This window comes from Scyliorhinus torazame, chromosome 7 (assembly GCF_047496885.1).
Source record: "Scyliorhinus torazame isolate Kashiwa2021f chromosome 7, sScyTor2.1, whole genome shotgun sequence".
In the NCBI taxonomy this organism is placed as follows: domain Eukaryota; kingdom Metazoa; phylum Chordata; class Chondrichthyes; order Carcharhiniformes; family Scyliorhinidae; genus Scyliorhinus; species Scyliorhinus torazame.
Window position 1 is genome coordinate 23,884,920 of NC_092713.1, and position 23,450 is coordinate 23,908,369.

Sequence of the window (23,450 nt, forward strand, 5' to 3'; positions counted from 1 at the left end):
GGTTGCTTCACAGCGCCAGGGTCCCAGATTCGATTCCCGGCTTGGGTCTTAAGTGGGGTGCACTTTCCAAGGGACTCGATGGGCCGAATGGTCTCCTCCTACACTGTAAATTCTGTGTTCTAAAAGAATGTAATGTTTGACTGCAGTTTTTAATTTGCTGGACTTTTGACCTCCACTGTATCTGTACAGGTAAGCAGCAGGACAGAGGGTGGATGGAGGTGGCAGTGTAGGAGAAAAGAAAGAAAGAAAAGAGGAGAAAATGTGGTAGGGATCAGTGTATGAGAGGAGAAGGGTGTTCACAGAAGCAAGGTTCACTAACAAGCTTTTCAAATGATGATTGCCGTGTGTAAAGATTCAATTTTTCTCCTACCTGCTACATGGTTCTCATTTTTGGGCACATAAGGATCAGCTGTATCAGTTGGTACAGAAACTTTCAGTTCAATAGAAACTTTAACGTGGCAAAATATGCTGGGAGAATAGGGACACATGATGGGGATGGGGAGCAACAGGCACCCAGGAAGAGGAACTTCTGGTCGAGGTGACTAAAAGCAATCTTAACAAAAACTAGTTTTGAGAAACTTTTGACAATGAGAGAGGCTCAACGCAAAGCATTCGGGAAGTTTCCAGCATGCAGAATTATTATGGCTGAAGGGCAATTGATAGTGAGGCAAAAGAAGGAAAGAGAAGGGGAATATGGATTAAATTGGAGGAGAGAGAGATGGGAACTGGGATGTAGGGCTGCTGAAGGTTACAGAGGAGGCCATAGAGGGGATCTGTAAATGCAGGTAAGTATTTTAATTCCAAATGCTCAAGATGGGAAATCGCTGAAGGTGGATGAGGTGGAACGATAGGTGGGCAGGAGCTAGCCCTAATCACACGGCTGAAAGGCAGAGTCACTTCAGTTGAGGAAAAGTGAAATCTTTCCAAGCCACGGAGATGTGGCAACCATCTTGAGCTTCACCTCATGAAGGAGCAGGGCTCCGAAAGCTTGTGATTTAAAATAAACCTGTTGGACTTTTGACCTGGTGTTGTGAGACTTCTTACTCTGCCCACCCCAGTCCAGCGCCGGCATCTCCGCATCATGTTAGGCTTAAGTCGCTTCTGTGCACTTTGATTGCTCTGGTTGACAGGGCTCCTGTTGTAGGTAGGAGGGAAAGCTCATTCGAATTTGAAAATCTGTTTGCTTCAATTATTACAGATTAACCTATTTAGGAAGTCAGATGATGCAGCCGGTGTTCCTTAAATGTGTTACTGATGAGTACGACCTTTGGAGTAATAGTTCAGTGAGTTAGCACAGTATTCTTTCAACCCTGCACTCTATATTACAATTCATCTCCGGCTGATCAATAAAAGCCTGTTCCTTGCTCTCTATCTAAACTTATTTCATTTATGACCTGGTAGAGCCAAGAGTTTACACAGAAAGTGAGGTCTTAAAGCTTTGCCGTTTAATTGAAAAGGACCTAACTGAAGTATGAAATAAATAGTATAAATTGGGTTGGTAAACAGATTATATACTACCAAGTATATAAATGGAAATTAATTTGATAAAATAAGAACAGCTGGCAAGAAAGAATTTGTGGAAAATAATACTTTACACAGCTACCACAAGGAAATGGAAGCAGTGGGGTTGGGAATGTTTAAAGTCTGTTTAGATTGCAACAGCACAGTTAATGTACTTGAGGGATGAGAGCTGATGAGTTAAAAGACTCTTGCCTGACCTTGTGGTCTGTTAGATCTTCGTAATGGTGGAAGATGTGGGAAATTGAGAAGAATTCACTGAAGGAGTGTGGATATGTTTTTTTATGCTGGAGAGTAACGCATGTGGTTGAAGCACCTTTTGTGTTTGGCACATGCTATACCTAACCTGAAAGTGTTTAGTCCTGATCCAAGTTTGAAAAACATTCAATTTTTTGATATTTTTCATCCCAAGTGCAAAAATGTAACCAAAAGGCTACAATCTTAATACTAGATAATTGCTTAAATTACTGAATAAGCTTGACTGAGTTGAGGAAGATCAAAAATGGTTTTAAAATGTGTGACACTATTACCTGAGGAATGGTTAACGGGTAATAGATCTGTAATCACGGTGTGATTTTTATTTTGGCACCTTATCACCCAATGTGTTTATATATATATATATATATATATATCTTGAATGTATGAAGATGTTGCAATTTAATTCCATTGATGGCACTTTATTGTAGATATTCACAACTAACTTGGGCTCTGACCACAATGAAATCTTGTTTAATGCCTTAATACCAGTTTAATAGGCATTTAACTTAAGTATACAGCTGGGTGTTAACAGATGTCAGTTACCAAAGCGATTGGGATGCTAAAGAGTATCCTGGGACTAAGCCGGGGGGGGGGGGGGGGGGGGGGGCAGCCGATTCCTGATTGTCAGTGACTGTTTGGTGAGAAGAGAATCCGTCCTGGCTCCAATGCCTTCAATCAAATAGCTGGCCAATGCTCACCATTTTGATTAATGCAAGAATGGTCAGTGAGGCAAGGTGTTGCTGCTTGTGGTTCAGTACCCAGCAAGAGAGAACACCTCCGAATTAAGAAATGAAGAAATCTGTGACAATTTCTAAAGCAACACATATTTATGCTATGCCAAATGAAAATTACATTATGGTGAAAGTGAATTCACTACCAATTAATGCATGCTGTATTTTACTCCGTGCGCACTTTTTCAGCTTTGCAGCTTAAGCTATTGTCATCTGGCTAATATGAATGTCTCTTGTCCTTGTCTACTTTACCTGAATGTTCTAGCAACTAAACGCTTCTGAAGCTGAAGGAGACAACTTTATGGTAAATTTCTCTTACATGCTCAACTTGCTGCATGTAACCTGGCTGAAGGTTTGTTGGCCTTGTGTGTTTTGACTTTATACTTGAATGCTGACCCTTGCTATCATAGCCCTAGGTGATCCTGAGTTGACAAGTTTGTACTTGTTACCTCAGTTAAACTAATAAGCAAGATATATTCAAAAGCAGTATTTTAATTCTCATATTTTAAAATATTTGTTTCCTCTTTTACTGCAGTTTATTTTTTTAGAATTTTTTTTTTTAAATTCCTTGGGGTTCAATATTTTAATAGATTTTCCCCTTGAATTATATGTGCCTCGTATGTTTCTGTGGATGGGTTTATGCATTTCCGCTGTAAGATGTTGCAGTGAAGAGAGAATGACGAAAATAAACTTTCTGGTTGTCATATCCACTGCGTTTTGAGGTCTCCCTGAATATTGAGCTGATCACAATTCCCAAGTGTGTGTGTGGAAGCATTTGTTTGGGAAGTGTGGGAAAATCTCATTTCAGATGGATTGTCCAGCTTAAAGAATACATTTTGTTTTTATTTTAGCTCTTGTTTAAGTTGCGTGTCCTGGATTTCATTGAGTGAACGTCTTTTGATAGCAAGAGGAGGCATAAGTGTCTTTGTTGTGTTTATCCCATCACCATTTCTGACCCTCCATGTCGTCTGAAATTGTATAATTTTGGTATTCTCTAATTATATAATTTTGGTATTAACCCTTAGGTACTGAATGTTCTCATCAAATTATCTAAACATTTGTCAAAGTTCACTAAACTATTACCAGCAATGGAGTAGAGATCTCAACTATTTAGTCGCTGTGTTTTGAAAACCTATGATTTTTAATCATCCTTGCCTGTACTGAAAGAGGTTCTTAATTAGAAAGGAGACATGAGGTTTTGCTCCTTGGTAGTCGCTAATAGTATGGATGAAGTTATCCTATGCTTAAAATTCAGCTGATGGTGTGATTCAAAGTGAAAACTCTTCACATTGCACAATGGCTGAACTTCTGGTGCAACCCAGCAGCTGCCTAACACTTGTTGGTCCTTGATGGCCTTTTGGATGTAGCCGTAAGATTGTTCAACATTAACCCTCCAAAACCTTTAATGTCCTGTACAATAGTGGAAACATGTTTGCGAGACAGCTTGAGTGTCGGGGTGTGCTTTTTTTTTTGCACTCCTTCAAATTTGTCATGCCTACTCCTTTTCCTGGGGCTGTGGCAATGCCGCTTTGGATCCCACAGCCACTTAACAAGCAACAGTACGTATAATCCCTGCTACCCCTCACCCTAACTCTCAACTGTGGCAGTCTAAACTTGTACTTGACTATCTCAGTGGCTGATCTCACAGTTGCAAACCTTGCATGTTTCCCAAAGTTGCATTTTCTGCCATGTTGTGTTGCTTAACCCGGAGGGGATGGGCATCTGACTCTCCCCGGGAGGTAATGAGCATTCCAAGTGCCTGTCCCTCCCTGTAGAAAATGCCACTCCTATGTTTGCTGCCCATCTGCATGCCTTCCTGCTTTGAGGACAGCTAGTTAAAACTGGAAATTTGCTGTATAAACATATAAACCCACATGTTGTAACACTGGTGCAATGTTACCAGCATTTATAGTATGAGCTTCAATGCAGTATCTGTAAAATAGCTGGCAGTATTATATCGAACAGAGTAATCATTTGGCCCACCTGGTCAATGCCGATGTTTGAACTCCACCCATAAACTTGCTTTAATTACCTCTTTTCTCCCCGTTCTGTTTTATTCCCCCATGAATATATTGATGCAATCTGTTTGAGCCACCTCGCGTGCCAGCGAATTCCACATTCTCACCACTCTTGTGTAAAGGAACTCCTCCTCCTCAGATCTTGGGTATCTTAAATTTATGCTCCCTTGCTCTGGACTCGTCAAGAAGTGCAGTCAGTTTCACAAGCTCCACCCTATCAAACGCTTTCATAATTGTGGTCTGATTAAATTTATAATTAACTCTTGTTAAATCATTAATGGGAGACTACCTTGAAGTCTTCATTATTGATTTGTTGAATTAATCAGACCGTTATTGAGAGATCCGTGATATCCTTTATAGTTTCAGAGGTGCTGCTTTGTGTTTGAAAGAGCTCTTTAGGAATTCTTGAAATAGCGTTTTGACGCAGTAAATTTAAGCTTTGAAATATTTTGATACATTCAACGGCTTACCATAATTTTATGGTATGAACTACTTTTGCAATGATACGTTGTATAGCTGCTTGTAGAACATTGGATATTAATTAAATGGTTTGGTTGAGTGGGCAGCGAAGTGGCAAATGGAATTCAACCCGGAAAAGTATGAGGTAAAGAATTTGAGGAGGGCAAACAAAGCAAGGGAATACTCAATAAACGGGAAGGTATTGAGAGAAGTTGATGAAGTGAGAGACATTGTGGTGCATGTCTGCAGGTCCTGAAGGTGGCACGACAGGTGGTGATGATGGTCAAGAACGCATATGGAATGCTTTTCTTTATTCGGCGAGGTATTGAATACAAAAGCAGGGGGCGTAATGGTGGAACTGTATAAAACACTGCTTAGGGCACGGCTGGAGTGTTTGTGTGCAGTTCTGGTCACCGCATTACAGGAAGGGCATAATTGCAGTGGCGAGAGTGCAGAGGAGATTTACAAGAAAGTTATCAGGGCTTGAAAATTGCAGCTATGAGGTGAGATTGGATAGGCTAGGGTTACAGAGGCGTTTAAGCGGTGACGTAATTGAGGTGTGCAAAATTATGAGGGGCCCAGAGAGGATAGATAGGAAAAACTTGTTTCCCCTAGCTGAGGGGTCAGTTACCAGGGATATAAATTTAAGGTGATTGATAGAAGGATTAGAGGATGCATGAGGGAAAACGTTTTTTCCCGGAGGATGGTGGGCATCTGGAATTCACTGAATAAATTGGTGGTTGAAGCTGAAACGCTCAACTCATTTAAAAGGTACGTGGAAATGCTGGAAGCTACAAGGCTACAGACCAGGTCCTGGAAAATGGGATTAAAATGAGCGACTAGTTTCTTTTTTTCTCTTTTTTGGCCGGCGCAGACACGATGGTCTGAATGGGCTCTTCCTGCACTGAAACCTTTTGATGGTTCTAATTCCCATCTTGGTGGCCCTTCCAATTTCATTACCATTTCTGTATTGACCAGATCAAGGGATAGCTCAGAGCATTCTCTCTGACAGTAGGTATCTTTCTATAAGTTTAATCCGATTGAAGAAGAACAGATGATGGCTGTGGGTAAAATCCATTGTCCTGGTCTTCTCTACCATTTGTAGGAAACATGGTGTGGTAAATCACAGAAAGGAGAATTTTGTTTTACAGTACTATCAGTCAGTGGGCACACAAGCCTCCAGTTTCTGCTGCTCATGCTGTAGTTTATTCCTAATGCAGCATAGCAATGCACGATAGCATAGTGGTTAGCACTATGGCTTCACAGCGCCATGGTCCCACATTCGATTCCCAGCTTGGGTCACTGTCTGTGCGGAATCTGCATGCTCCCCGTGTCTGCGTGGGTTTCCTCCGGGTGCTCCGATTTCCTCCCACAAGTCCTGAAAGACTAGGTGTTATGTGAATTAGACATTCTGAATTCTCCCTCTGTGTACCCGAACAGGAGCCGGAATGTGGTGATGGGGGGATTTTCACAGTAACTTCATTGGATTGTTAATGTAAGCCTACTTGTAACAATAAAGATTATTATTAATAATAACGTACGTAGTCCTTGGCTCCTGAGAACTGCTGTGATGCGTGTTAATGTGCCTTATTGATTTTAGGGAGCATTGGTGTCTTCCTTATTAATACTTCAAAAATAAGATTTTCTTTCAATTTCCAAAATTCTGGATACCAGGATTTCAGTATTTTGTTCCAAATTTTCAGAATTTAGGAAGCATATTTTTTTTTTCTTTATTTGTTCATGGGATGTGGACGTCACTGGCTGGGTCAGCATTTATTGCCCACCCCTGAGGGCATTTAACAGTCAACCACATTGCTATGGGTCTGGAGTCACATGTAGGTCAGATCAGGTAAGGACGGCAGATTTCCTTCCCTAAAGGACATTAGTGAACCAGATGGTTTTTTTTTTTAACAACATGGTTTCATGGTCGTCATTAGACTTTTAATTCCAGATTTTTTTTATAGAATTCAAATTCCGCCATCTGCCCTGACTGGATTCGAACCCATGTCCCCAGAGTATTATCCTGAGTCTCTGGATTGATTACTAGTCCAGAGGCCATACCACTATGCCACTGCGTCGAAAGTAGTCGAAATCAAAGCGTGACATGGATCACAGCTGAAGAGAGTGCAGTGCTAATTTTATGCTCAAAATGTATCTTCAGGTTACGAGCATGCAGCAGTTGTGTTCCATTTCAGTTTCTTTTTGTCTTTATGGGGTATGTTTCACTGACATGTTTCTTCCATGTTGAGCAGTGGATAGCATAAAGTAGTTGCATGTCTGTCATAAATTTTCTATAAAACTGTGCATTCCACAAATATATTAAAAATTATACAATTTTGTTATTTGTTTAAATGCTTAACAGCTTTGGGCAGAGGAGGTGACAAAAGTAAGTAAAAGTAAAGCTGTTTTCTTGTAGTGGTAAATATGAAACTTGTAAAGTGTTCAGGGAACCGTAAGCTTATATGATTAATAATTGAACAGCTTTTTTAAAAAACAAACAGTTTGGTAATCTGGTATTTGTGTAGCAGCCGTAAGTAAATGCTGACTTCATTTTTCTTTTTAAATACCTGCCTGTAGTCAGCTCTTTTAAGGGAAAGGTCGTCCTGTTGTAAAATGGCTTCCTCTTCCCAGTGTAGTACAGTAACTTGTAGCAAAGAAGGAACTTCAGGATACCATTGTGCAGCAACGCCTATGTAATCACAACTGGGTGTGTCTCTTCCATGTCCTCTCTGCTGTAGGTGAACTGCACTGATGTCAATCTTGCAGTCGAGTGAGGCATTCAGTAATGTGCATGAGAGTGGCGTAGCTCGATTTTGCTAAGGGATAAAGTTGGGAATTTGCTGTTTAGCAATGGGCGAGAAAGGAGAGTAGAAAGTCTGTGTTTGAACACTAATAAATAGCATCATTGTATCAATTGCGTGCTGTACAATCTGACCTAATTTTGCAATTTTTAAAATAGATTGCTGTTCAAACTATTTTCTTCACTGCAACAGTTGCAATGTAGTACAGTTCGAAAGATTTGACGTAAAGTCAAGCCGTGTGCTTGGAGTTTTAATCACAGTTGACAATCAAAATCTATTATTGATATCCATGAGTTAGCATGTGTCTGTACTTCACAGCATGGTAGCATTGTGGATAGCACAATTGCTTCACAGCTCCAGGGTCCCAGGTTCGATTCCGGCTTGGGTCACTGTCTGTGCGGAGTCTGCACATCCTACCCGTGTGTGCGTGGGTTTCCTCCGGGTGCTCCGGTTTCCTCCCACAGTCCAAAGATGTGCAAGTTAGGTGGATTGGCCGTGATAAATTGCCCTTAGTGTCCAAAATTGCCCTTAGTGCTGGGTGGGGTTGCTGGGTTGTGGGGATAGGGTTGACTTTGGGTAGGGTGCGCTTTCCAGGAGCCGGTGCAGACTCGATGGGCCGAATGCCCTCCTTCTGCACTGTAAATTCTTTGATAATCTATGACATATATTGAAAAATTTGAATTTCATATCATTAAAAATTGGAATTTCAAGCTGTTTATTTTCAACATGTACTTTTTCTGACAATTTGTTTTAATTGTTTCTTAAAAGTGTAAAATTATCCGTGCTAATAATTAAGATCCTGCAAAGTCCACAATAACTTCACTGTCTTTCAAATTTTTCAATGGTATGTAAATCTCTGCAAGGGTCAACTCAATTCTGTGGACACCCAAACTTGCAAATTTACCCAAAGGAAAACTGCAATTGGTGAAAATATTATTTAATATACAGAAACAATATTCTAGTAGAAAAGTATAAAAATGTGATAATGGTGATTGACCCATGGAACCCCATTTGAGAATTTAGATTCTATGGGCTGAATGGCGGCCTCCTGCACTGTAATGATTCTCTGTAATGTTTCATGCAACGGAAAGGGTTTTTTTTTTGTTCCACTGAATGCAATATGTGGAAAAGCCTATTGAGTGAATTAGTATAAACTGGCTGTTGGATTTTATTCCAAGTTTTGAGGGGCACAGTCACCATTCTATTTTACTCTTTCACCAATTTCAAATTTGATTGTACTTTTAAGTTCATGTCTGTGATTTGTTGCAAGTTACTGGTTAATTGTGCACTTTGCTTGATGCACAGCCAACATTTGTAGTTGGAATCCAAGTAAAATTATCTTTCCATCACTTGAGGCAAGTTAAAGGCAAATTGCTGCCGATGCTGGAATCTGAAACAAAAAACAGAAAATGCTGGAAAATCTCATCCGGCCTGACGGCTTCTGTGGAGAGAGAACGGAACTAACATCCAGACTCAAAACGTTAGCTCCCTTCTCTCTCCACTGATGCTGCCCGACCTGCCGAGATTTACCAGCACTTTCTGTTATTGTTTCAATTGTGTCGGTGTTTGGTTATTTTTTTATGTGAGGAGTTAAATGGTTAGGAAATTCTTAAATTTGTGATTAGATTATTGCACTGCATTGTGGTTTAAGATTTTTCTGACTAGTAGAACTTTTCAGCTATTGTCTGGTTTAAGAAGTAGAATTGCCCTCATTTGCCGCCAAAGGATATTTACTTGTACAGATGCTTGAACATGTATTTATTCTGTATCTTTCCACACAGGCAGAACAGGAAATGCGGATTACACAAAGTGAATTTGATCGCCAAGCAGAGATCACAAGACTTTTGCTTGAAGGAATTAGCAGTACACATGTAAGTTCTCCTTAACCTTGTCACTGGCCTTACTGAGTTGCTTAGTCATGTGCTGTCTGCAATTGCCTGCTGATATCCATTAACAACCATTAGTGAAAACCTCACTCATAATTACAGATACCATTTCACTCTAAGTGCATTAAATTGTCTCTTAGCTCTTGGATTGTTTAAAAATGCAATAGCTGACTAAATAGCTTAGCTAGTTTTCCTTTGCTTAGCTTAGTTGCCCTTCTGTATTATTCTTTATTTCTCTCCCCAATAGGCTCATCATCTCCGTTGTCTGCATGACTATGTTGATGCCCAGTTGACCTACTATGCCCAATGTTACCAGTATATGGTTGATTTACAGAAGCAGCTTGGAAGGTAATAAAGGTTTTCAATGGAAATGATGACTCTCGGCACTCAAGCCATTTTGAGAACATTTGCATTTGTGCTGTATGATTTACTGCAGAGCTGTTGGCTAACAGATTTTCGAACCTAAAAGGTACTTAATAGTATAAAGTGCCTTGGGAGATCCTGAGGTTGTGCGAGGAATAGCAATTCAAGCCTTCTCTGTGTAACCGGTAACAAAGAGTAGGTGTTGTCCAGATTGGAGTCAGTGCCAGAGTATTTTGTCCAATTCTGGGCACCACGCTTCAACAAGAATCTGAAGGCATTTAATCAGATGCAGAAAGTTTCTGAAAATGGTTCCGGGGCGAGGGATATGTTATGTGGATGGATAGGAGAAGCTGGGCTGTTGTCCTCGGAGAAGAGAAGACTGAAAGGAGAGAAGGGATTCAAAATCATGAGGTATCCGTACAAAGTAGATCTGGGGAAACTGATTGGCAGAAGGATGGAAAACCAGTGAATGCCGATTTGAAGGTGAATGGTAAAAGAACAAAAGGCGACATGAAACCTTTATCAGCAAGTGCCTCGCCTCAGGAATGTGATGCCGGAGAGTAATCTGAAGACAGATCCAGTCATGGCTACCAAAAGCAAATGGGATAATTATCTGAGGAGAGAAAATTTGCAGTATCGGGGAAAAGGAGGAAGTGGGACAAGTGGAAATGCTCTTGCAGATACCGACGTGACTGGCCGAACGGACTCCTTCAACTTTTAACAGTTCTGTAATTCTGTGTGTATCTCGGAATCGAGGACTTTGTTGGTCACTTGCTATCTTTTAGTCTCTCTCTCTACCTACTCTGAGCCTCTGCCCCTTTTGACCAGCACACAATACGTCTTAGTCTATCACCCTGTTTCTCACACTCCTCTCTCTCGCACTCCCCCTGTCTCACTTCCACTCTTCTCCCACACCCAATCCTTGCGGCACCTCTCTCTCTCACTCTCTCTTTCTCGTGTTCTCACAGTACCCACTCATTCCCTTTCGTGCTCTCGCGCTCTGTCTCTCTCACACAGCCCCCCTTTCTCGCTCTCTCACAGCTCTCTCTCTATCTCGCTCTCTCTCTGCCTCCCTCTCTCGCTCTCTCACGGCGCTTGCTCTCTTACACACGCTCACACACCCACAAACCCCCATCTTTCTTTCTCTCTCTCTGGCGGTGTCTTTCACTCTCTGGCGGCCCCTCTGCGCCTCTGGCGGCCCCTCTGCCTCTCGCTCTCTCTCTTGCTCTCTCGCTCTGGCAGTCTCTCTCGCTCTTGCTCATTCTCTCTCTGGCGGCCTCTCTCTCTGGCGGTCTCTCTCTCTCTCTGGCGCCTCTCTCTCTCCCTCGCTCTCTCTCTCTCTCTCTCTCTCTCTCTCACACACACACACTCTCATTTCTCACTCTTTCTCTGGCGGCTCCTCTCTATCTATTTCTCACTCTCTCACGTGGTCTTTCTCGCAGCCCCCTCACTTTTGTGCTCCCTCCCCCTTCTCTTGAGACCCCACTTTCCCACCCAATCTCTTGCATCCCCTCTCACTCTATTTTAAAATATTATATACTCTGTTGTTTTAGTTGCAATGCATTACTCTTTTAATGAAATGTCCTTTGAAACTGTTGTTGTTTTACCAAGCGTGTCCGTTGTTTAAGCAGCTCATTATTAGGTGGTGATTAGCAGTTCCATGTGATGCATATTAACATTTCACAAGACAAGACTGTACAACGATGGTCTGTGAGGTTTGAATTGATGAACATAAGAACTAGGTGCAGGAGTAGACAATTCAGTCCCTCGAGCCCACTTCGCCATTCAATACGATCATGGCTGATCTATTGGTCTCAACTCCACTTCCCTGCCCATTCACCGTAACCTTACAACCCATTGCTAATTAAAACTGAACCTCCTCTGAACTGCCTCCAATGTCACTACATCATTCCTCAAATAACGGACCAAAGCTGTACACAGTACTCCAGGTGCGGCCTCACCAATGCCTTGTACAGTTGCAGCAAAACTTCTCTACTTTTATATTCTATTCCTTAAGATATAAAGCCAAAATTCCAGTTCCTTCTTATTCTCTGCTATACCTGTATACCGAGGTTCATGCACAAAGACACCCAGATCCCTCTGTACCGAAGCACTCTGAAGTTTCTCTCCATTTAGATAATAAGTTTCCATTTTTCTAACCAAAATGGATAGCCTCACATTTATCCACGTTAAAATCCATCTGCCAAATTTTGGCCCACTCACCTAACCTATCTATTTCCATTTGTAAGCTTCTTATTTCCTCATTGCAACTTACTGTCCCACCTATTTTTGTGTCATCTGCAAATTTGGTTGTAGTACCTTCCATTCCTACATGCAAGTCATTAATATTTATTGTGAATAGTTGGGGACCAAGAACCAAACCCTTGGCACCCCACGAGTTACATCTTGCCAAGTAGAAAAATACCCATTTATCCTGACCCTGCCTCTTGTCAGTTAGTCAGTCTTCTCTCCAAGCTAATAAATTACCCCGTGATCCCATGTGATCGATTAACCTTTTCTGCGGCACCTTATCAAATAATGTGGAAATTTCATTCATAATCTGGAACGTGATGTGTACCTGGGCTGACCTATTGACATCCATCGTGGGCAACCTTTTCTTATCTAACTTTTATCACTTGTGAGTTACCGTTAGCACTATGAACAAGGAATAGGTTCTATCCCATGTTGCAAGTTAGATGGGCTAAATGAATGATTTAATAAAAAAATAATTCCGAGTATGTTGATGCTGGGTTTCTGTCACAGTTCCTGCTGTCTCCCACATTATCTGTTTTCACTCGTGACGCCTTCCATAAATACAAAATATTTAAAAGAGGATAATAACGTATGATCTATCTCCACATATTGCGTTCCTCTGTATTAATGCGTAACATTTTATTTTGTAGTTTTCCGACCACGTTTTCGTCCAACAACAATCAGACTGCTCCGGCTTCCCTTTCATCTAGCACGGTGCTCCCAAGTTCTGCATCTTCCGTCCCATTGTGCATACCAAACTGTCCAATAGGCACGCCAGGTAGCACTGACTATAAAGTGTCATCTAGTGGCACCAGAAAGGCAAGAGTTCTCTACGATTATGATGCTGCAGACAGTAGTGAGTTGTCACTTCTGGCTGATGAGGTGAGTAATAGGAGTGCCCAATGGGTCACTTATGTTTATGAATCCACTGTCATTGAGTAAGGATTTCTGTGTTCCTTCACCTTGATGTTTCCTTAGCCCACATCTCATGTTAACAGATAATAGCTCCATAGTGAGAGGTGAGTCTTCTGACGATTGTTTTTTTGTCATTCTTCCTAACGTAAGGATGCGGAGACCAATTTTGGCATTCGCAGTGATCCAAGTCTGCTAGGCTCTTTTTGGCTGAGGTGATCAGCCACTTAATGCCTTGCTCAACTGAACCTTCAAGGACCCAAGTAATTTTAATTGATCAGATTTGTTTATCTAAATCATGTATCTATCATTCAGAATTGGTGAGCAGTCAAAATATGGAGCATAATTTTTCAGAGGAAAATTACTGAACTGGTATCGGAGGACAGAGTAGATTGGGGATATAAATTAAATTGATCTAAATTGATTAAGCTGGTCTTAATTTTATATTTTCCTGGACTTAATTTTTGCTACCATTCCCTTCCCAATTCATTTCTCTCCTGTTTCTACTTCGCTGTGATTAGCATTTTGCAACTAATTTGATCATTCCCATGGAATGCAGTCCATTTTATTTCAATTTTGTGTGGGGAGGGTGGAAGAGAGGAGAGACTGAGGCGGGAGACCCGGGACCTCAGTACCGTGAGGCAGCAGTGCTAACCACTGCGCCGCCACCATGCCGCCCTCCAATTTTGTGTGTTTGAGCCATTTTGTATAATTAGATTTTTTTTAAATATACGACCACGTGCTAACTGCCTGAGCCTCGTTATGTGCAACATGCACAGTAAAACTGATGGTCAACAGCATGTTTATTTGCTCAATGAGATTCATGAGTACTTGTAGCTACAGTAGTAGAGATTATTAAATTCTAAATGATACCTCCGCATCAATTGCTGCAAATACAGTTGCATTTACACTTTGAATCCTGAAGGACAAAGATTAATTGAACCTAATTATTGATCTAGCCCATTACTGCACTTCCAAGTGTAACAGCATGAGAATGTTAGATACAAACTGCTTTGTGCGTGCGTGCCTGCGTCCCCTAAAACTCTTGATTATATTCTTGGTTAGATAATGCAATGGTTCTGAATTCTATTTTTAAATAATTGTTTCTAAGTGTGACCACACTTGCCTCGCCCTCTTGTAACTTGTGAACCCCCCCAAAACCTTCCCAAGGGCAATAAACATTGGGTAATAAATGCTAACCTTGCCAGTGGCAGTCATATCCCAAGAACAATTTTTTTTAATCATCTCAGTCTGTTATGCCTCTGCTTAGAAACCAAGCAGAGCAATTGCTTCTTCCCCGAATTCAGCAGCAAAAATTATCTTGAACACGGGGCGGCACGGTGGCACAGCGGTCAGCTTTGCTGCCTCACTGTGCCAGGGAGCGGGGTACAATTCTGGCCTTGGGTGACTGTCTGTCTGTGTGGAGTCTGCACGTTCTCCCCATGTCTGCATGGGTTTCCTCCAGGTGCTCTGGTTTCCTCCCAAAGATGTGCAGGTTGGGTGGATTGGCCATGTTAAAATTACTCGTTAGTGTCTAAAGAGGTGCAGGCTAGGTGTGATTGTGGGGAAGTGGAATGGGCCTAGTTAAGGTACTCTTTCAGAGAGTCAGTGCAGACACGATGGGCCGAATAGCCTCCTGCACTGTAGGGATTCTGTGAACATACTGATCTTGGTGTAGACAATGGACTGAGCAAGGCAGGAAAAAAAAGAGGATAAATAGGACAATCATTCCTAAGGCACAATATGTTACTTCAGGAGACGAGGAATGAGGAGGCAAAAATGTTGAGAGAGGGGTGAAAGACAGTAAGGCAAAAGCCGCTAAAGGTTCTGTTACTAGTCTTGGGCCAGAGGGAAATGGGAATGTACGGAAGGCCAGAGTGCGAGGACACGCATGCAGAAAGGGTTACAGGTCTGGAGGAATTTCCAGGTTTAACGAGAAACCCAGGAGGAATTTGAAAAGGGTTAATTTTAAACCGTGGGTTGGAGTCTGAGTATCAGAGAAGGTTGTTGAGAGCTGAGTGAGTGGGGGAAACAGGGCAGAAAAGGATCAGATGAGTTTTAAATCATTTGTGGCTGATAGAATGTGAAGGTTGGGAAGGTTGGGAAGCTAGTGAAGACGATATTAAAGAAATTGAGTCAGTGACGTGGGTAAATATGCATTTCCCGTGTTGTATTAGCAAAGGTAGGCAGTGTGGTGGTGATGGTCATATACATGGTGGATCTAGGATTTGTGGTCTGGTGTCAGCATTGGATGAAACAAGACACTGCAATCTACTTCAGTATGACCAAGTGTATAAGGCTCTGGTCAGACCCCATTTTGAGTATTGTGAGCAGTTTTGGGCCCGTATCTGAGGAAGGATCTGCTGGCCATGGAAAGTTGCAGAGGAGGTTTCCAAGAAATATCCTTGGAATGAACAGTTTGTCATATGAGGAGCGGTTGAGGACTCTGGGACTCATTGGAGTTTAGACGGATGAGGGGGGATTTTATTGAAACTTACAGGATGCTGAGAGGCCTGGAAAGAGTGGATGTGGAGAGGATGTTTCCACTTGTAGGAAAAACTAGAAGCAGAGGACACAATCTCAGACTAAAGGGACGATCTTTGAAAACAGATGAGGAGGAATCTCTTCAGCCAGAGGGTGGTGAATCTGTGGAACTCTTTGCCGCAGAAGGCTGTGGAGGCCAAATCACTGTCTTTAAGACGGAGATAGATAGGTTCTTGATTAATAAGGGGATCAGGGGTTATGAGGAGAAGGCAGGAGAATGGGGATGAGAAACATATCAGCCATAATTGAACGGTGGAGCAGACACGATGGGCCGAATGGCTTAATTCTGCTCGTGTCTTTTTTTTAATAATCTTTATTGTCACAGGCAGGCTTACATTAACACTGCAATGAAGTTACTGTGAAAAGCCCCTAGTCGCCACATTCCAGCGCCTGTTCGGGTACACAGAGGGAGAATTCAGAATGTCCAAATTACCTAACAAGCACGTCTTTCGGGACATGTGGAAGGAAACCGGAGCACCTGGAGGAAACCCACGCAGACACGGAGAACGTGCAGACTCCACACAGACAGTGACCCAAGCCGAGAATCGAACCTGGGACCCTGGCGCTGTGAAGCAACAGTGCTAACAGATTCACCTGAGGACGAAGCAGTGCTCCGAAAGCTAGTGATTCGAAACAAACCTTTTGGACTTTAACCTGGTGTTGTAAGACTTCTTACTGTGCTCACCCCAGTCCAATCACGGCATCTACACATCACATAGAAACATAGAACATACAGTGCAGAAGGAGGCCATTCAGCCCATCGAGTCTGCACCGACCCACTTAAGCCCTCACTTCCACCCTATCCCCGTAACCCAATAACCCCTCCTAACCTTTTTGGTCACTAAGGGCAATTTAGCGTGGCCAATCCACCTAACCTGCACGGCTTTGGATGTGGGAGGAAACCGGAGCACCCGGAGGAAACCCAGCAGGCACGGGGAGAACGTGCAGACTCTGCACAGACAGTGACCCAGCGGGGAATCAAACCTGGAACCCTGGCGCTGTGAAGCCACAGTGCTATCCACTTGTGCTACCGTGCTGCCCTCTTTGGGTTGTGAGGGTGAAACCCACGTAAACACGGGGAGAATGTGCAAACTCCACACGGACAGTGACCCGGGGCCGGAATTGACCCTGGACCTTGGTGCCGTGAGGTAGCAGCGCTAACCACTGCGCCACCTTGCCGCCCACTTCTCCCTTTAGATTCTCCCTTTCAGCAGCTAGTGCTAGGGGACGTTTCTTACCTCTATCTGCCCTGTTACTCCACACAGCTGGGGGTGCACCTCACTGCTCCTGTCTCCCCCAGCCTGTGTGAGGAAGGTTGGGCGAGACAGCGTGGGGAAATCCGTCCAGAGTGGCAATCCGCCGGCAATTACCACTCTTGAGGAAGTTACGGGCCTAGTTAGTTATATGATGTGTATTTAAGGGGGGATGGACTCTACTGCTTTATCACAATAGGCTTAAACAGAACCTGGTGTTTTAAGTATCTTTTCAGAGGGCTTTTATGTCATAAATCTTTTATAAGATGTTATATTGTTTGTAACAATAACCACTCTTTCACAAAGCATGTTGTGTCGCCCCCTGTATTTATTTCTGTTCTGAAATTTAGTGCATCCCTCCATCTTTTGTTCTCTATTTCCCTCCCATTGTTGCTCTCTCCTCTCTTCTCCATGTCGTTCTCCCTTTATTCTCCGCACCCCTCTCTCCTCTGCCACAACTAGTGGATTGATGGACCTGCTTTCTGTTTCAGGTAATAACAGTATATAGTCTGCCGGGAATGGACTCTGACTGGTTGATGGGTGAAAGAGGAAACCAGAAAGGAAAAGTCCCCATTACATATTTAGAGCTGCTAAATTGAGCATGTTACTACCTGAGCCTATCCTGCTGGTTGTAATTGCAATATATTTAATCACAGCTAACTTTGTATAAAGCAGTTTATGAAATGTCTTCCACGCAAGTTGTCCCTGAAATATTAGGGATCAGTTGAATTCCATGTGTGGCAAAAGTTTCATGTTGGACACCACTCATTAAAGCGAATATATAATAAGCCCTTGCTTTTCAAAATTTTGAATATTTTTGTGACATGAATATTATTTGCTACATGATAACAGCTTCATTTTCTATTTAATATTTCATTAATTAAAATACCTTTAATACTTTAGTGGTTGGAAATGCATTTTTTTAATTAAACCAACTTGAATACAAAGTCCCTGCATTTCTAAAGATTTATTACCAGAAACATGGAATTTAGTTTATAAATTACATGCGCTTGACTAAATGTTAAAATTGATGTACAGCATTGCCAAAATAAAACAACTTGCCAAAAATCTTTGTTTCTCTTATGATTGTTGTGTGCTTATAGCTTATAACTATGGACAGTGAGGTGGTAAATTACAGTATGCTGTTGGCGAACTTGTCAGGCTCGTATGTGGTTTAGGTGAAAATAACCAGAATAGACCACATGAAAAAATTGTCTCTGCACTCCCACTGTATAGAACATACAGTGCAGAAGGAGGCCATTCGGCCCATCAAATCTGCACCGACCCACTTAAGCCCTCACTTCCACCCTATCCCCGTAATCCAATAACCCCATCTAACCTTTGGGGCACTAAGGGCAATTTAGCATGGCCAATCCACCTAACCTGCACGTCTTTGGACTGTGGGCGGAAACCGAAGCACCCAGAGGAAACCCACGCAAACACGGGGAGCTCCGCACTCTCTTCGGACATGGCGGTGTCCATCACCTTCTGGAGGGTTAAGTCGGCTTCTGTAAGGGGTCATCTTTGGGTATCGGCGTCTTAGAACCCAAGGATTCGGAGAGTGCTGCCCCGAACTGACATGCAGTGGCGAGCGTCCTCAAGCGTGCCAAAAGGTCGCCAATTTGATTCTCCTTGTGGCTGCGAGGTGTGGAACCGGAGCCGGTGGATAATTATCAGGGGCTGTGGGTTACCATGCGCATTGACCAGGGCCACCAACATGGCATAAAGTCCGGTCTGTCCGGATGCGTGAGGCTCTTGATGAGAACATAGGTGGGCCCCCGACTGCCGCCAGCAGGATAACGGTCTGTCGTTCATCCCCAAATCCCTTCGACCGAAGAAACATTGCACCCGTTCTATGTATTGGGACCAGCCATTGGTACCTGCGTCAAACTGGTCGAGTTTCACGATGTGCGGCATCTCCCTGTCCAGAGTGGAGGTCCTCATGGACCTGAATGAAGTGGGCCGGCGGTGAGCGCACGGCGGCTGCGGCAACTCCACTTTTCCCTCGTCACCGGTGTAGAACCCGAATGGGAGAGATGGCAGGAACTCACAGTTGGGTAGGAATTAACGATAGGTTTATTATGGTGTACAGAAAACTACAAAATACTATAACTCCTCTCCCTGAAGGCCACCCTCCCTAACCTGCACCCAGTTCAGGGTTTTTAGATTGTGTGGATTTCCCTTGTTAAGGGGAAACCCCACCCCCAGTTAGCGGGAGAGATCGTACTCAGCTGTGTAAAGGGGAAATCGAATGGAGCACAGTCCTTGGCTCCCAAGGGGGTTATAACATGTGGATGATCCATCTCGGTCTCCTCTGGAGGTCCAACATCACAGATGCTAGCCTTAACCAATTTGACTCACTTCATGTGGTCGCAAATGCTGACGGCATTGGATACTGCAAAAGCGATCGGCCCTGACAATATTCCGGCAATCATACTGAAGATATGTGCTCCAGAACTTGGCGTGCCTCTAGCCAAGCTGTTCCAGCACAGCTACAGCACTGGCATCCAGCCGGCAATGTGAAAAGTTGCCCAGATTCGTCCTGTACACAAAAAGCTGGACAACCCCAACCCAACCATTTACCACCCCATCAGTCTGCTCTTGGTCATCAGAAAATTGATAGAAAGGGTCGTTAACAGTGCTGTCAAGCGGCACTTACTCAGAAATAACCTGTTCACTTCCACTCAGTTTGGTTTTCGCGAGGGTCACTCAGCTCCTGACTTCATTACCGCCTTGGTTCAAACATGGACAAAAGAGCTGTATGCCAGAGCTGAGGTGAGAGTGACTGCCCTGACATCAAGGCTGAATTTGACTGAGTACGGCATCAAGGAGCCCTAGTTAAACTGGAGTCAATGAGAACATAGAACATACAGTGCAGAAGGAGGCCATTCGGCCCATCGAGTCTGCACCGACCCACTTAAGCGCTCACTTCCACCCTATCCCTGTCACCCAATAACCCCTCCTAACCATTTTGGTCACTAAGGGCAATTTATCATGGCCAATCCACCTAACCGGCATGTCTTTAGGAGGAACCCCACGCAGACACGGGGAGAACGTGCAGACTCCGCACAGACAGTGACCCAGCAGGGAATCAAACCTGGGACCCTAGCCCTGTGAAGCCACAGTGCTAGCCACTTGTGCTACCGTGCTTTAGGAAGCCTCTCGCAGTATGTGGCTGGTGTTAAGAGAGCACACAGGTGTTTTCCTTCTGCTGGGTCCACCGACACTTGTTGACACTGACCCTGTTTGAAGCAGTAGCTATCTGCCGACGTATTTGTCCTGGCGATGACCAACTTCTACAAGCATGAGCAGATGTTGAAAACCTTTCCACTTTGATACTTCAGATTTCAAGCTTTCCTCCAAACTAAGCTCCAGATCAAATGATTCCAACCAAGGTAGAGATAAGTCACAAAACATTCAGCCCTCCAGAGTCATCACCGCCATCTCTCGAGCAAGCAGAAACTCAAGATGGATAAGAGGCACCATTGGGGAATGCTGTGCTGTTTGCTCAGCAGCATGCAGAATGCGATCTGTGTGTCAATCTTGAAGACTTTTTGACTGGTATACTATGGGCGCACAAGACATTAATATCAGCGCGATGCTTCAGCTTGTTTCCTATGGTGCTTCAGCTTGTGTGTTATAATTATAATAGGTTTTACAACAAGTTGTCACCTCCCAAATACATTCCCGCCTTCCTGGTCCTTCATAAATTTGAATCCCTCCAATCAATCACCCCCGTCACTACCAAAGAGCTCCCATATGACTGCGACTAAGGTAAACTTTGCCCTCCTTGTCCTCTCTGTAGTCATGAACATGGTTCATCATTCTCCTCCAACACTTTTTCCACTGTTGTCCAGCTGTATTGGACTTCTCTCACTTGGTTCCTTTCTTCTAATCATAGCCAGAGAATCACTTCCAGTTGCAATGGTTTCTCTTCCTACTCCCGCACCCACTTCTGCCTGTCCCCGAAGGATCTACTCTTGTCACTCAGAGGCAGCGCATAGATCAGAAATACGAGGAGACCATCATCTGAAAGCATAGCGTTCGTTTGCGCAAGCAGGTTGTCAACACCCAACCCTGCCTGACCATCGGTTCACAACTAGGGCATTGTTGCGAAGTTCTCAAATTGCTTATCTGGCTTTCAATACTGGGTAAACAGATAATTTCTCCAATTAAATATTCATAGAATTTACAGTACAGAATGAGGCCATTCGGCCCATCGAGTCTGCACCGGCTCCTGGAAAGAGCACACTACCCAAGGTCCACACCTCCACCCTATCCATAACCCAGTAACCCCACCCAACACTAAGGGCAATTTTGGACACTAAGGGCAATTTATCATGGCCAATCCACCTAACCTGCACATCTTTGGACTGCGGGAGGAAACCGGAGCACCCGGAGGAAACCCACGCACACACGGGGAGGATGTGCAGACTCCACACAGGCAGTGACCCAAGCCGGAATCGAACCTGGGACCCTGGAGCTGTGAAGCAATTGTGCTATCCACAATGCTACCGTGCTGTATTGGACACGTTTAAGCCATTGCTTTTGGTCCCTGATGAAAGTCCGTTCCCAAACTACTGGCTCTGTCCCTCTCTATCAACAGTCTGTGATTGTGCCAGTCTGTTTGCAACCTTGGTATCACATTCAACCCTGAGATGAGCTACTTCTGACCTGTGCATGCCATCATTAAGATCGCCTATTTCCTCCTCCATAACCTTGCCCCTGTCACAGCTGATCTGCTGCTGAAACCCACTCTTTGTTACCTCTGGACTTGATATTTTAACCTAGTCCTGGCTGGTGTCTCACATTTTACCCTCTGTAAACCTTAAATCTTTCAACAATCTACTGTCCTTATCTAAACTCGCAGCAAGTTCCATTCACCTAGCATCTCTGAGCTTCACTGGCTCCTGCCCAAGCAATGTCTCCACTTTAAAATTTTCATCTCTGCTTCCAAATCCCTCCAAGGCTTTGACCTCCTCTCATTCTCTAATGTACCCCAGTCACACAGCCTTCTGAGATACCTACTCCTTTAATTCCGGCCCCCTGTGCACCCCAATTTTAATTACTCCCATCTTCAGCTGCCTAGGCATCAAGCTCTGGAATACTCTCCCAGCACCCTCTACCTCACTTTCCTTCTTTAAGATACTCCGGCACGGTAGCACAGTGGTTAGCGCTGTGGATTCACAGCGCCAGGGACCCGGTTTCGATTCCCAGCTTGGGTTACTGTCTGTACGGAGTCTGCACATCCTCCCCATGTCTGCATAGGTTTCCTCCGGGTGCTCCGGTTTCCTCCCACATGTCCCAAAAGACATGTTTGTTAGGTGAATTGGACATTCTGAATTCTCCCTCAGTGTACCCAAACAGGCGCCAGAGTGTGGCGACTAGGGGATTTTCACAGTAACTTCATTGCAGTGTTAATGTAAGCCTACTTGTGACCCTAATAAAGATTATTATTATTAAAACCTACCTCTAACAAAGTCATGTGATAAACAAAGAGCAATACAACATAGGAACAGTCCCTTCGGCCCCCCAGCCTGCGCCGATCACGTGTCCTATCACGTGACCAACCACCTGTAACCTTCTGTTCATGTGCCTATCCAGATAAGTCTTAAAGGTCGCTAACGTATCTGCCTCAACCATCTCACTTGGCAGTGCATTCCAGGCCACCACACCCTCTGTGTAAAAAAAAAAAAAGCTTCCCCCGCACATCTCCACTGAACCTTACCCCCCTCACCTTGAACTTGTGCCCCCTTATAATTGTAATTTCTGACGTGGGAAAAAGCCACCAACTATTCACCCTATCTATGTCCCTAATAATTTTATAAACTTGTTGGCCCTCAGCCTTCGTCTCTCTTGGAAGAACAATCCCAGTTTATTCAACCTCGCCTCATAACTAATACCCTCCATACCAGGCAACATCCTGGTCAACCTTTTCTTCTTTTTAAAAAAAAAATATGTTTATTCAAATTTTCCAACAAACTTTTTAACAAACCCCCCCCCAGTAACAAAAAGAAAGAAACACAAACACAAGTCAAAAATTATGCAAAACTTATACATTGGGTTTCCCCCATATACAGCAACCCACTGCTTTACCTTCATCCACATGCTTGGTCACCTTCTCAAAGAATTCAATAAGACTTGTAACCCCTCACAAATCCGTGCTGACTATCCCTAATCAAGCAGTGTCTTTCCAGATGCTCAGAAATCCTATCCTTCAGTACCCTTTCCATTACTTTGCCTACCAACGAAGTAAGACTAACTGGCCTGTAATTCCCAGGGTTATCCCTAGTACCTTTTTTGAACAGGGGCACGACATTCGCTACTCTCCAATCCCCTGGTACCATCCCTGTTGACAGTGAGGACGAAAAGGTCATTGCCAACGGCTCTGCAATTTCATCTCTTGCTTCCCATAGAATCCTTGGATATATCCAGTCAGGCCCGGGGGACTTGT

At 43.6% G+C, this 23,450-nt stretch overlaps 1 protein-coding gene across 5 annotated transcripts in view; it reads left to right on the top strand.

Moving 5' to 3' along the window:
- The window catches only part of LOC140426091 (endophilin-B1-like), a 75,258-nt gene extending 57,194 nt beyond the window's left edge, over positions 1-18,064 (top strand). The window contains exons 6-11 of one of the 5 annotated variants that reach the window (XM_072510436.1): positions 2,773-2,859; positions 7,347-7,370; positions 9,567-9,656; positions 9,919-10,019; positions 12,938-13,169; positions 17,488-18,064. In XM_072510436.1, coding sequence (XP_072366537.1) covers positions 2,773-2,859; positions 7,347-7,370; positions 9,567-9,656; positions 9,919-10,019; positions 12,938-13,169; positions 17,488-17,595 — 642 coding nt within the window. In that variant the 3' untranslated portion in view covers positions 17,596-18,064. Of the gene's footprint in view, positions 1-2,772; positions 2,860-6,727; positions 6,834-7,346; positions 7,371-9,566; positions 9,657-9,918; positions 10,020-12,937; positions 13,170-17,487 lie in introns of all 5 variants that reach the window. The other 4 variants (XM_072510435.1, XM_072510438.1, XM_072510437.1 and 1 more) reach the window with 4 other exon arrangements.
- Positions 18,065-23,450: the final 5,386 nt, after the last annotated feature.